Source organism: Ovis aries, chromosome 7 (assembly GCF_016772045.2).
Source record: "Ovis aries strain OAR_USU_Benz2616 breed Rambouillet chromosome 7, ARS-UI_Ramb_v3.0, whole genome shotgun sequence".
In the NCBI taxonomy this organism is placed as follows: domain Eukaryota; kingdom Metazoa; phylum Chordata; class Mammalia; order Artiodactyla; family Bovidae; genus Ovis; species Ovis aries.
The window spans coordinates 26,917,269-26,930,164 of NC_056060.1; the positions used below are offsets into that span (position 1 = coordinate 26,917,269).

The window sequence follows — 12,896 nt, forward strand, 5'->3', positions numbered from 1 at the left end:
TTTTATCCTGTTTTATTGATTTGGAACATTTTAAAGGATAAAATGTAACAGAATTGAATGAAATGTCAAAGTACGGAGTCTGGCTTGTGTTGTACCCAAAATGTTTATGTGCCAGGCTCTGTATTAGGCACTCAGGTTACAGTGGTGAATAGACTGACATGGTTCTTGCCCTCATGGAGCTTAATCTGTTGGGAAAGATGGGTATTAATCAAGTTATCAAATTGCACTAAGTCCTGTGAAGGATAAGCACCATGGGCTATGAGAGTTTGTAATAATGAACCTGATCTACTTTGGTATGATGTAGGAATGACTTTTCTGAAGAAGTTACAGATAAACTGAGAGCCAAAGTATAGGAACATTAGAGTTGAGATTTAAAGAAGGGTAGCACCCCACTCCAGCACTCTTGCCTGGAAAATCCCATGGATGGAGGAGCCTGGTAGGCTGCAGTCCATGGGGTTGCTAAGAGTCGGACACGACTGAGCGACTTTACTTTCACGCACTGGAGAAGGGAATGGCAACCGACTCCAGTGTTCTTGCCTGGAGAATCCCAGGGATGGCGAAGCCTGGTGAACTGCCGTCTATGAGGTCACAGAGTCGGACACGACTGAAGCAACTTAGCAGCAACCCAATCAGATCTGTAATAGCAGTGCTAGTAATAATGATAACAATAACAAAGAGCATTCTGGCTGCAGAATGGAGAGAAGACTGTGGGATTGGGGTGGGTGTGTTTATGCGGAAGTCTGCATATGCACACCCATGCAAGTGTAGAGGGGTGAGGAGAGGCGAATTAAGCGGCTCTGGCATGGTTCAGGTGAGTAATACTGTAGCCTGGACCAGCAATGGTGGGGAACTGGACTTAACCAAGAACTGAACTACAAAAGTAAAATTAATAGGACTTGGTGAAATGCTGGTGATGGAGCAGGAGCAGGCAGAGAATTCTGGGTGTTCCAGCTTGTGCGACCCAGTGGTGGCTAGTATCAGTGAGGCTTGGACAGAGTATGAGTTTGTTCTGAGATTTCAAAGTGAAAATAATAGTAAATTGAATGTAGAAACCTATAGTTCAGAATTAAGGGCTAGATATATAAATTTGGGGGTTACAACCAGTGTAAGGTAGGTAAGAGGGCCACTGAATGGGATAAGAGAGGAAAGGTCCAACAGTTAAACCAGAAGGAACTTCGAAATTTCTTTGAGACTTGACTGGATTTTTTTTTTTTTTTAAGTGAAACCCTGGGCAGTACTAAATAGAATCCGAGCAACTAAAATGATCAGTTTTGTTCTACAATGAATATGATGCCGAGCTTAAACATCACCATGAACTGGTTACCCATCCAGTTGCTGTTTCTATGGCACTTAACTTGCCTCAAGTTTAGGGCAAGTCGAATTCAGGGCTGGGGGACAGTTTGGGGCTGAGAAATAGAAAGGCTGGCATTTGCCTCTGATGGGGAATCACCCTGGGGCTTCTTTAGGAATGTTTGGGGTTGTCTTAATGATAGGGCAAGTGTTACTTTTCCTCTGGGTGTCCAGAGATGGTTAGAGTTCGGACATACTTGGTTCGGTCCCACAAAATGAAGAATGGTCAACAGGACCTCATTGGGGTGAAGGTGATGGGGACCCCAGGACTGAGGAGAGAAGTGGGGGGAAGTGTTACGAGAAATCCAAAGTGAAGGATGGCAGGCCTTAAGAGGAAAGTAGTTACAGGAACTTTGAAAACCTGGCTAAATAGTTTTAAAACACCATCCCTCCCCCGTTATGTAGAGCAGTTCAACTGTTTGTACCTTACTCACCCGGGGAGTGAACAAACAAAAACAATGCTGGACAGCCAGTCCAGACCATCTGAGTGATTACAAGACTGCAACCGGGGCCCACATCCCAGCTTCACCCTGCTTACTGACAGTGCTGGGTGAGTGTTCATGTGCAAGGCTGTACTGTCTTAAAAGCCCTGAGGAGTTATTAGCAAACTGGATCTGCCCGGGATGCTTAAATGTACAAGTAAGGGGACAGTGGCTCCAAGAGCAGCCGAACCTCCTTTTGAACCTAGACTGTTGCCAGGCTGGTCACCCCAGTCTTCCCTCCAGAACTGTGGTTTGCAGTCTTCTTCTACAGTACAGTCACCTGGGGGGAGGGTCTAACTCCATTAAATTATAACGTGTAGAAAAGTGCACATGTAAACCTTTATAACCATGGAATCACCATCTAGATCAAGAAACAGAATATTGCCACCGCCCAGAACCACCCCCACCCCACCCAGCCCTGACCAGTACTTCCCTGAAACCACTGTCCTGACTCCTAATATTCAAGAGTTAGTTTTGCCTGTTTGGGGAGTTTTTACAAATGTAATCAGATAGAATGTTTTCTTTAGCATCTGGCAGTTTTTACTCACGAATGACCGTTAGTAACATTATTTTTCTTCTTAGTGAATGTGTCCCTTCACCCCTGTATTTGTGCATTTTAGTACAATGAGCAGATCTGATTTACTTGTTACTCCTCCGAGCCTTTTACAGATGTCTGCCTTGTCACTTACGCCTCATCACAGGCGTAAGTGTGTATTCACATAGACCTGTGGTTCTGTCTGATCTCAGGCCAGTGATGGGAACGCATGGGTCTTTTGATTTCAGCTCTAATCTGGTGAGTACAAGGCTGAGGTGGATATAGCGGGGAGGTGTCCCACATTTACCCCTATTAATTAGAAGGGGTGCTGGGGCAAACCTGGATGGAGACACTTTGTGACCTTCCTGTCTGAACTGAATTTCCTACTCCACGCAGTCTGATGGCTTCCTCTGCTTTAGTTCCTGCTTAAGCAAATAGGGCAGGACTCACAGTTTTAACTCAGATATTGTGCTTCTCTTTCAGACTGCCCTGCCTTTAGAGCTCCCGCAGGTGAAACCAAAGAGAAATAATGATGGCAAGGGACTAGGGATGCAGCTAAAGGGGCCCTTGGGGCCTGGAGGAAAGGGGTCCCTCTCGGAGATGAAATCCACCACCGCCGGCTTCCCCATGTACCCGGGTAAAGATGGCCCAGGATCGGGGCCTTCCAAGGGTTCTCAGAACCCCACTTCCCTGCTGCAGTTGGCCGCAGATCATTTGGAAGAAGAGCTAGATCTGCTGCTTAATTTGGATGCGCCTGTGAAAGAGGGAGGGGACGTCTTATCAGACCAGACAGCTCAGGACCTGGGATCCGAGAAGAGTGGGCAGGTGGCCCAAGAAGCAGCAGGTATGGTTTTCATTTTATTCCCACCCATCTTGTTGATTCTGGTGGTTTTCTGAGAATAGCTTCACCTTCATCACATCCCCACACATCTTCATCGGTGTCTGCCATCGATCTGGCCTCATTCACTGACATCTATTTCTGTGCTCACATCTCCGCTTCCCCCTGAGCTGACCTTTCTGACACCGTTCTCACTCGATAATACTGGCCTTCCAAAGCTGCTACCTGCCTGACTGCAATCTTAAACCTGGGGCTACAAATTGAACTCATGCTATAAAAGGCATTTAGAGCCTTGTGGCCTCAGCTGTGCAGCAGCAGACCTTTTAATCGACTGAACAGGCCTGTGGACCAAGTCTGTGTGCTTCTCGCTTGCTATTCTGCTTTTGTTTAAAAAGGAGGAGGGTTCCTCACATGCTCATTCTGTGAGATGGTGGCCCATCTGACAGGGAGAGGCCTAGTGACTGCCCCGTCCATACACTGCCCTTAGGACCCTCTGATGGCTTTCCAGGATCGCTGCTTAGTAAAAAAGAAACAGAGCTGTTGGTCTTTAAAAAGGAAAAAAACCTCATGAACTGTGAGAGTCACCATTCAAATAAATAGAAGAGCAAATCTATCCCACTTATGAACGTGTTTAGGTATTATTGGATCTTCTTAGGGAGTAGGCACGATGACAGGATGTTTTCTCTTACCGGGAGCAAAGTTAACAACTTGGTTGATTTCTAGCATGGATCAAACCCCAGGGAAGCATTAACCCTCAATTCTAAGACTAACGTGAAGTTAACATTGCATTTATTTTCTTAGAACCTGCAAACCCATCTGTGTTGGAAGAAAAGAACATGACCTCGGGGCAACCAAGTATATCCAGAAATGTTACCGAGGAAGAGCTTGAAGACTGGTTGGACAGCATGATTTCCTAATGACAAGGAAAGAAAGGGAAAAAGAGAGAGGGAAAAGAAAATGAAAACTGCCTGAAGCCAATTTCGGTTGCCTTGTAAAGGGTGTGCAGGCCCAAGGCTGTCCTAGAACAGCTGGTTTACAAGCATGGCCCCAAGCCCATGTGGCCATCACGCTTAGCACAGTAGATGCCTTCCTCCATGTTCAGCAACATCTGAAGTAGACATTTAAGAGGCTCGCTACATTTGTTCTCTGGCTTTAGTAACTGAATAGATGTCGTAAGGGCAAGAGATGTTTCGGCCCTTGTTTCCAGTTTCTTCCTCTCTGTGTTTACAGCATAGCAGGTGCTGCTGATGAAGAGGAGAGAGATAAGTAACCAGGCATGCATTTGGCCAAAATAAAGAAACACTGGTCTGTAGATTTTCTTTTTCTTTCTTTCTTGTGTGGGGAGCTGTGCACTATTTGTTACTCCCATGTCCCTTTCCCTGCAGTCACAGGGTGGTTGGGAATCATCCAGAAGGTGGTTCATTACAAGAGGCCAAGCCGTGGAGTGGTGTCTATGATGACTTTATTGCAGTGGGCACTTCATGTCACTTAAGGAGATTCACCTAAATAGAGCAGCTCCACTACTTACAAGGGACCATAAAGCATTGCTCAGTTTGGCTTAAGGTTGAGATTTTTTTTTTTTGAATTTTCAGTACAGTACTTCTAATAACAGCAATTGGTAAGCTGTTACTGAAAAAAAAATCTTATGAATAACTTTTCCAGTGCAGTTTCATAAAGTAAGAGAAGATCAACACAACTGATTAATGGAACTGTCCATCTTGAACATAAACATAAAAAACTTGCATAGCTATATCTAAAGAGGTTTTTAAGGCACTTAATCGATATTTCAGTGTCGACAAAGTGGTGGGTTTTTGTTTTTGTTTTCTATTTCTTTAACTGCTTAAAGCTTTTCAAGCTGATTCTGGATACATTCACTAGCGAGTACCATGGGAAAAATTAGACTGCAGTTAAAATGATTTTTTTTTTTTTTGTAGCTCAGACCATGACTCACTAGTGGGTTACTGTCACATGGCATTCAGGTGTTTAAAATTCCAGGTATTATGCATCTAAAACTTCCTACCTCTCCAGCCCTTCCCTTGTGATGTCATCCCAACATACTAGTTAGAACTGAAAAACATGAAGACTTTCCACTAGAGCTTCCTTGATGCTGTGCCATCATTGTGACAGGTCATCTCCCACAATATAAGTCCATTAGGTACAAAAAGCCAAGTCAATTCCAAAATAGCACAAATGTGTAATGAACTCTTCCTTGTGTGGGAGGCCTTTAGGAAATGTCACTTTTCCAATGTGTTGCAGAATTGTCAGAGAAGGATTTTATTGACCATCCAGAGTATGGTGGAGGCTTCTTTCACTCCCATTTATCCAAGCTGATCTTCATATTGTTTCCGGAAGCAGTCACCAGCTGGGAAGAAATCCCAGCACCTTTCTTGGTACATCTTCCAGACGTAAGATTCCTGAAATAGTGAGAACCAACCACAGTAAGCTGAAACCCAGTTTTCCGTCTCTGCATCTCCCTTTGGGAATACTGATGTGGATAAATATGAGGCCCAACTGGCACGTTCTTTCTTGCTCTATTCCCAGCCACCGCTCCCCCACCCCCAGCTATTTTGGGAGCAAGAAGTCATTTCTGCCTTCTCCTAACCACCACCTCCCCACCACCATCCCAAACAAAAACCCCCCAGTGAAACCAACTCAGTGATTGCCACTAAAAATACTTAAAAGATTTAGCAGTGAGTTGATTCCACATCATTTGTAATCGCGAGGAGGCAGAATGTATGATGAGTGCGTGCTGAGGGGCCAGGAGGGCCGAGCTAGATACGGATGCCAGTTGCCTCTAAGTGTCTGAGCTATGGCGTTTTCCTACAAAGCCAGTAATTTCGGTAACCTGCGTTTTCCTCCCCTGTTCTCTGCCTTTGTTTCTTGTTCATACTTAGTCACAGAATCCCTCTGATGCACACTCTGTCGCACCCACCCCTTCGCGTCCCTGAGTCACCCACAGAGGAGGTTGCTGTCTTCCTCGTGCTGTCTCTCCCACCATTTTACTCTGAGGCACCTGCTCTTTGCTGCACCGCCCACTCCGCTTCCCATTGTCTTTTTCTCTGTTAACGTTCTCCCCACCTCCAGCAACCCTAAGGGCTTAGCAAACGCCAGTGTCTGCTGGGAAGGATAACCAGGGGGCCTTTTGAAACAGATGGGAGTCACCTTAAAATCTGACTTTGTAATTCACAAAGAGATGGTATTAACAGTGCAGGAAGCAGTGGGAAAATGCACAGAAGAGATGGATGGGGTCATTTCTCTACTGAGTGTTGACTTAGGAAGGGGAAGCCCTAACACAGGGGTGTGATTCTATTATATATTTCTCACCTGTCCCGTGTGCTCTGTCTCATCTTTGTTAATCAAATACATGAGGAAGAACCTGGAACGAGGAAAAAAGCTTTACCAACCAAGGGAAACAGTATTAGATACTTTGGTTAGAAAACTAAATTTCATTTTCTCAAGTGAACTGGAGAGAGGATCAGTATGTTGTTTAGCATCATGTTGACCACTCACCATACCTTTTAGAATTGGGGAAACGTGGCGTGACAACATACACCATTATTTTCTAATAATATACATAAAATCTCAAAATGAGCCTTTCTGTGAAGAGGTCCTTTTTACTATCACCAAACCTTGAGCTAAGATCACTTTTGAGGAACCATTTGTAGCTACCATTTTATTGTTTTTTAAAAAAACCCTAATATAAACAATAAAATGGTAGCCAGAACTCTAACCATATAATTTTTAGTTGGCCAGTTTATTCTCATATAGGAATGCAGAATTGAAATCATGTCTATCTCAAAGATACGTCACAGAAAAGTATTGATAAAAGTATTGACTCTCATTCAGTTGCCCTGATTTTTCCAGAAGTGTAGTTTTATTGTTGTTGTTTTTTTACAGACAATGGAGGTAGGCCAGTCCACTTGCTCTAACCAGGAGGCTTGTGTCTCAGGTTTGAGTATGTCTGGAAAACAGAATCATGAGGCTGGGGCTGGCCTCTCAGCTCACATTATGCGATCTCAGAGGCAGCATCCAAGGGAATCGACCTGTGCCCTTCAGGATAACAACCGTGAGGCTGGTGAAAGGAAGAGAAAGCATAAATAGCATCCTTGGGAGGGTGAGGAGAGCTTGAGCCCCAGATTTTGAGTTCTCCCAGGATATTCTTAGGTTTATAGACTCAGATTGTGGCCCACAGTGAAGCAATAACTACTTTCCTTCCTTTTATCAGACTAAGAAAGGAAACGTGACCAGTATCTTGCCATATAGGACATTATTGCTTTCCGAGCACATTTAATTCACAAAGCACAATTTTTAGGGGTGGGGGGAAGTTTTAAGCATGAATAAGACCAGTTCTCTCCCCTCAAGCTTGCTAGTGGAGGGGCACAGAGGAAATAAACTATTATGTACAGAGTGCCATGGGAAGTACCTTCGAGAGTCCCAACTGTTCTCTATCCACGGGCCTGAGATGAGCCACAGGCTCACCTTTTCTAGAAGTACATCCATCCTGATCACCTCCATGAAGATGCAAAAAACAATGAACACTCATGGTTCGAGGAAAGGTATGCCCAAGGGTCAGTGATTTTTTTTTTTTTAAACCTGTGTTTCTGTCTTAAACTCATTTTAGCAAAAAGACATTGTTACTTCTCTTTGACAATAAGCTCCCTCAGTGGCGAGGCCCATTCTATCCTAAAGAAAGATTAGGGTTTTCTAAACAATAAAGGGTAGACACAGAGGGGAAGGGCCAGGCCAGTTAGCAGAGCCCAGCAGTTTCTTTTCTTGAAAATGATGATCACTTACAGAATCTGCATTGTCAGCTGATGTATATTCCCTACAAATTCTGTAAGTTTCCTAGGCAGTTTGTGGCACACAATAGATTCTGAATACCTTCTGCCCGAATGAGATATTTATTATTTACCTACTGGGTGCCAGGCCTCAGGTGCTGGGATACAGCAATGTGAAAACACACACATCTTAAACCCAGCCTGGAAATTAACCCTGGAATCCAGCATCGTGCAGGTCAGGGGCCACCTTGACAAGAGCAAATAGGAATTGGTGGGGAGGAAGGCCAACTGCAGGGGAGAGTGAGTGAGTTCTAAGGAGAGTAAGAGAGAGAGAAATTGGAGACTGTGAACAGGCACATTTTTCCATTTTTTCTGGAAGAGAAGGAAAAGTGGGGCCATAGCCTTTTTTCTTGGTTTAGGATTAAAAAATAAGGTGCTAGGAAAAATCCCCAAGCGAATAGGACCTTGGGAAGGAATGGGATCTAATTCCAGGTGGAGGGCAGGGTATACGGCAAAGGTACGGCTCATGGGGACTCCTGCAGGTTCTTTCCTAATTGCTCCTGCTTTCCAGAGACCAAGGAGGAAAAGACATTAGCAGAGTGTGAACTGTAAGACATAAGCTGCATTTGACTCACTGCTCTTCCCCCACCCCTGTCACCTGCGCTGACCAAGGATACTCACAGGTAGTTGGCTAAGTTGTGCTCTTGCAGTGTGTGTGTCTCAAAACCATGAGGGGTCGTGTCAAAGTAGTCATTGCCAATCCCACAGATGAAGCATTTAGTCTGAGAAAAGTAACAGAAAAGGCGTGAGTAGGTATGACATTCCAGGCAGTTGGAAAAAGGGTGATGATCTCTAACTGAATTGAGAGATACTGAAAAATATTTCCCTTTCGTGCTTCAGGCTGTTAGTCACCTACTCCACAGTGTCTGGCTAGTGGAGGGTACCTGCTCTCGCCCAAGCCTGGAGCATGACAGAGGCAGCAGGTGGGAGGGTAGGGCACAGAGGGTGGAGCAGAAGAAATGCCCAGAGCTGGAGGATGGGCGTAGATAAAAGGGCAGGCATGGAAAACAAACTTGGGTAGTAGTTTTGCCTAGGGCTGAGGAATAGCAGAACCTATTGTTTAAAAAATCCATTTGCTGTGAGATACAAAAATGGAGTTGGGATTAGAAAGGTAGGTACCTCCATATCCTCTCGTACTTGTTCCTGCTGGTCTCTCAGCTCCCCAAAAGCATCAATGATAAGACCTGGAATTTTAAATATGAAAACAGAATGCTTTGCATAACCTGTCTAGTAATTCAGAGCAGAGGCCACTTTGTTTAAAAAATAAAAAGGGGAATTATGAAGCTGAATGATACAATTAAACCAAAATCAGAAAAAAAAAAACAAAGACAAAACCCACTTGTGTTTTCAGATGCTGTATCCTGGTTAATCATTTTTCATGGTTCCTCTTACTCCACCTCTCTGCAATATTTGATGCTAACTACTCACTCCTCCTCGACTCTTTCTTCTCATCCTTCCTTCCTCGTCCCTCTGTTTGCTGGGCTGTTCCTTTTCTTCCTTATCGGCTCTTCCTCTTCTAGCCCCTCAGGCACTGATGTGTATCAACTGGGGTTCCTCCTCTGCTTTTTTGCTTTTGTTTTTGGGAAATCTCTACACCCCCATCTTCAACCACCACCACTAATGGATCCTATGTCTTTTATTTTTGCATTCATTAATACTTATTTTATATGTCCTTATGTAATATTTTTTTACCTTATACCATTCCTGATTTGTCTCCTAAAAGACATATTAGAGTTAACTGCTTGTTGATCCTCAACATCTGTATGGCTTATAGGTCTCTCGACTGGGCATGACTTAAATCTATCATCATCGTTCTCTGATTCCTGACAAGCTACTAACATACCAGTACCTCTCCCTGCGAAGAAGGAAAAAACATGTCACACTCTTACAGCTCCTCCTTCTGCTCCTTCCTCACCCCATTGCCTGGGAGATAAATGATCAGGACAGAAATCATGAGGGCCCATACTAACCACGGGAGATATTTAGGAAGCAGGATAAGATGGAAATGATCAGTTCAGATTTGGCAGTGAAGGAGGGTGGTCCTCTGCAAGGATGTTCAAGTTTCTTGTATCACTACCTGGGTATATCTTTGGGCTTCTATATAGTAGATGTCTAGAAATGTCGTTTGAATTAACAAGTAAGTGAACGCACGAACCTCTTTACAGAAAACAATTAAGTGATAGATGCAGAAAGGTAAAGAGAACTAGACTGAGCCCCGTGCATACAACGTAACTGGTAAGCATACCTTGGATGATGGCTAGCAGGATGACAATGACGAAGAAGAAGAAGGTAATGTCAAAAACGATGCGATACATTTCATATGGGTCCCCAGCAGGGTCTTCAATTTCATCCCCGATGCCACCTCCAGCTCTCACTCCCACGTACATGTGGAACAGGTAACACTAGAGAAGAAAAATCATGGCAATTTGAGTAAAAGCTGCAGAGTTTCGTTTGTTGTTATGGAGATGGTCTGATCATTCATGTAATTAAAAATATGACAGCCCTGAGGCAGGAGAAGAGTACACTTCACAGTAACATATTCATACTGCTAACTCTGGGCTCGCACCCTCTGGTATCTATAAAGATGGAAAGATTGCTGTTCCATGTAGCCTTTAAAAGATATTTTTTGCTCCTTTTCTATAAAACAGTTTTGAACTGCTGGACACACACATGAGAATTCACTCTAGGCGTGTATAAGATAAAAGGACTTTAGGCTCTGAGGAGGATGGCAGATATGAATTTTATCTCATTTAAGTGCCAGCCTCCAGGAAAAGTCTGCCCTCCTCCTGCATTCTCTGCACACCTAGGAGCGTGGGGCTCCCTACAGCATCTCCTCCCAAGCTGCACGCGTGCACCAGGTAGGGCTCACAGACCAGGCTGCCCCCTGTCCCTCCTCCTAACAGGCTGTGATGGGTTCGGGATGCAAGTGTGGGAGGCAATCTTAGGGCTGGTAAATCAAAAACCAGGGGCAGCACGGAGCCTGGGCTGGCCACACTGCGGCTTCAGCGACCTGTAGTGTTGCTGTCTCAGGGTGCTTGCCCTGAGAAAGGACATGGAGGGTTTTTAGCCAAAAAGTGCCTCCACTTTCTGGAGAAATGATCACAGTGGGGGCAGGGGAGCAGTGTACTGTCACTGGTCTCTAATACACACATTCTTTTCCTGCAATCTGGTCCCTATAAATGTCTAGAGATGCTGCTGCAGCTAGGCCCTTCTAGCCCCACAGAGGCTGCCCTGAAAGGACCCTGCTGCCCCAACCTGATCCCACTGCTATGACGTTTTTCAGATGACATGTGTTCTGAAAGAAGGCCCACTGGCTTGCTGAAATAAACTGAGCACCAGGTTTGTGGGATTCTTTGCTCCCAGCTCTCAAAGGCAAAGGATCCAGACTTGACTTCTGTGAGATACAGACTTGGGTTAACTCACAGCTTCACCACACACAAACGTGGACAGATGACAACCCACCTACCTGTATGCTCCTTCCAGCTGGACCCAGACAAGTGGCATATTCCACCACTTCTGTCTTTCCAGGGCCCGCCGCGCTTTTGGACCAGACATCAGCATTCTGTGCTCATCTCTGTCTCCACGCTGCCACTCTGCCCACAGCCCTTCTCTCCCCGCCAGGCTGGGCAGCCCCGCAGGGACTCACCGTCATCATGTCATCACACTTCATGTCGGGCTCGTCGTCATCTTCACTTTTGTTGTAGAACTTGCGGAAGAAGTTGAAGGCCACCACGGTATAGAGATAAACCACCACGGCCAGGAGACCGACGGTCAGGACCAGCTGGGAGCAGAGAGAGACGGAAGAGGCAGTGGGTCTTCCCCTTAAAGGCTCGTGGGAGACTCCAAGGAAACAGGAAAGTGGAACGATGAGGGGACGGGAACGAAGGCGGTGACACTCCAGATGCCAAAAGGGAGATGAGACCAGAGAAGAAACCAGGCTTGTTGGGAGAAAAGAGTAATGATGGGCTCTTACGGACTAAATTGGGCCCCTGAGATTCGTATGCTGAAGCCCTGATGCTCAGCACCTCTGAATGTGACTGCATTTGGAGACGGGGCCTTTAAAGGGGTGATTAAATTAAAATGAGGCTGTTAGGGTGGGCACTGCTCTAATCTGACTTGGTTTTTTTAACAAGAAGAGAAGGTTAGGACTCAAGAGATACGAGGGATGCACTGAAGCATAATAAAGTGAAAAAGCTGCAGGCCATGGAGAGAGGCCTCAGGGAAACCAAGCTCCCCACGTCTTTATCTTGGACTTCCAGCCTCCAGAACTGAGACAAAATCAACATCTGTTGTCTAAGCCTCCAGTCTTGAGTACAGCAAGTTCCCTAGGTACGAATGAGTTCTATTCCAAGAGGGCATTTATAAGTCCAACAAAGTTAGCCTAGATACCCAACTAACACAACTGGCTATATATTATAACAGGTTTATAATACTTTTCAGGTAAGTAGTACGTAACAAACACAAAAAATAAGACATTTTAAATTTTACAGTACCTTGAAAAGTACAGTGGTACAGTACAATAGCTGGCATACAGGGCACACTGACAACTTGAAAGTTCGTATGTAGGGGACTTACTGTATATTGTTACAACAGCCTGGGCAGACTGACGCCTGGGGTGCTGCACAGAGGCACGTGTAAACTACAGAGGGATTTAAGGATGAGAAGGGTGATGGCGCTCTAAGGGTGGTTACTTTGGTTTTTTACAGAGAAAGCAATGACCTGCAGCTTCATGATGTAGCTGCTTTTTTTAATTTGTAGTTGATGCACAATGATTGTTATACACATACCCACACACATATTCTTTTTCATATTTTCCCTATAGGTTATCACAAAATAGTGAGTATAGTTTGCTG

The 12,896-nt window shown here is 44.9% G+C and overlaps 2 protein-coding genes across 2 annotated transcripts in view; one reads left to right on the forward strand and one right to left on the reverse strand.

Moving 5' to 3' along the window:
- The window catches only part of AVEN (apoptosis and caspase activation inhibitor), a 193,212-nt gene extending 188,695 nt beyond the window's left edge, over nucleotides 1-4,517 (forward strand). Inside the window, exons 7-9 of the mRNA XM_042253120.1 lie at nucleotides 2,502-2,625; nucleotides 2,851-3,211; nucleotides 4,007-4,517. Coding sequence (XP_042109054.1) covers nucleotides 2,502-2,625; nucleotides 2,851-3,211; nucleotides 4,007-4,122 — 601 coding nt within the window. The 3' untranslated portion in view covers nucleotides 4,123-4,517. The remainder of the gene's footprint in view (nucleotides 1-2,501; nucleotides 2,626-2,850; nucleotides 3,212-4,006) is intronic.
- A 133-nt stretch (nucleotides 4,518-4,650) lies between these two features.
- Nucleotides 4,651-12,896, reverse strand: part of RYR3 (ryanodine receptor 3) — a 576,153-nt gene continuing 567,907 nt past the window's right edge. The window contains exons 98-103 of the mRNA XM_060419037.1: nucleotides 11,690-11,824; nucleotides 10,289-10,445; nucleotides 9,163-9,227; nucleotides 8,665-8,765; nucleotides 6,530-6,581; nucleotides 4,651-5,619 (exon numbers count right to left, since the gene is read on the reverse strand). Coding sequence (XP_060275020.1) covers nucleotides 5,524-5,619; nucleotides 6,530-6,581; nucleotides 8,665-8,765; nucleotides 9,163-9,227; nucleotides 10,289-10,445; nucleotides 11,690-11,824 — 606 coding nt within the window. The 3' untranslated portion in view covers nucleotides 4,651-5,523. The remainder of the gene's footprint in view (nucleotides 5,620-6,529; nucleotides 6,582-8,664; nucleotides 8,766-9,162; nucleotides 9,228-10,288; nucleotides 10,446-11,689; nucleotides 11,825-12,896) is intronic.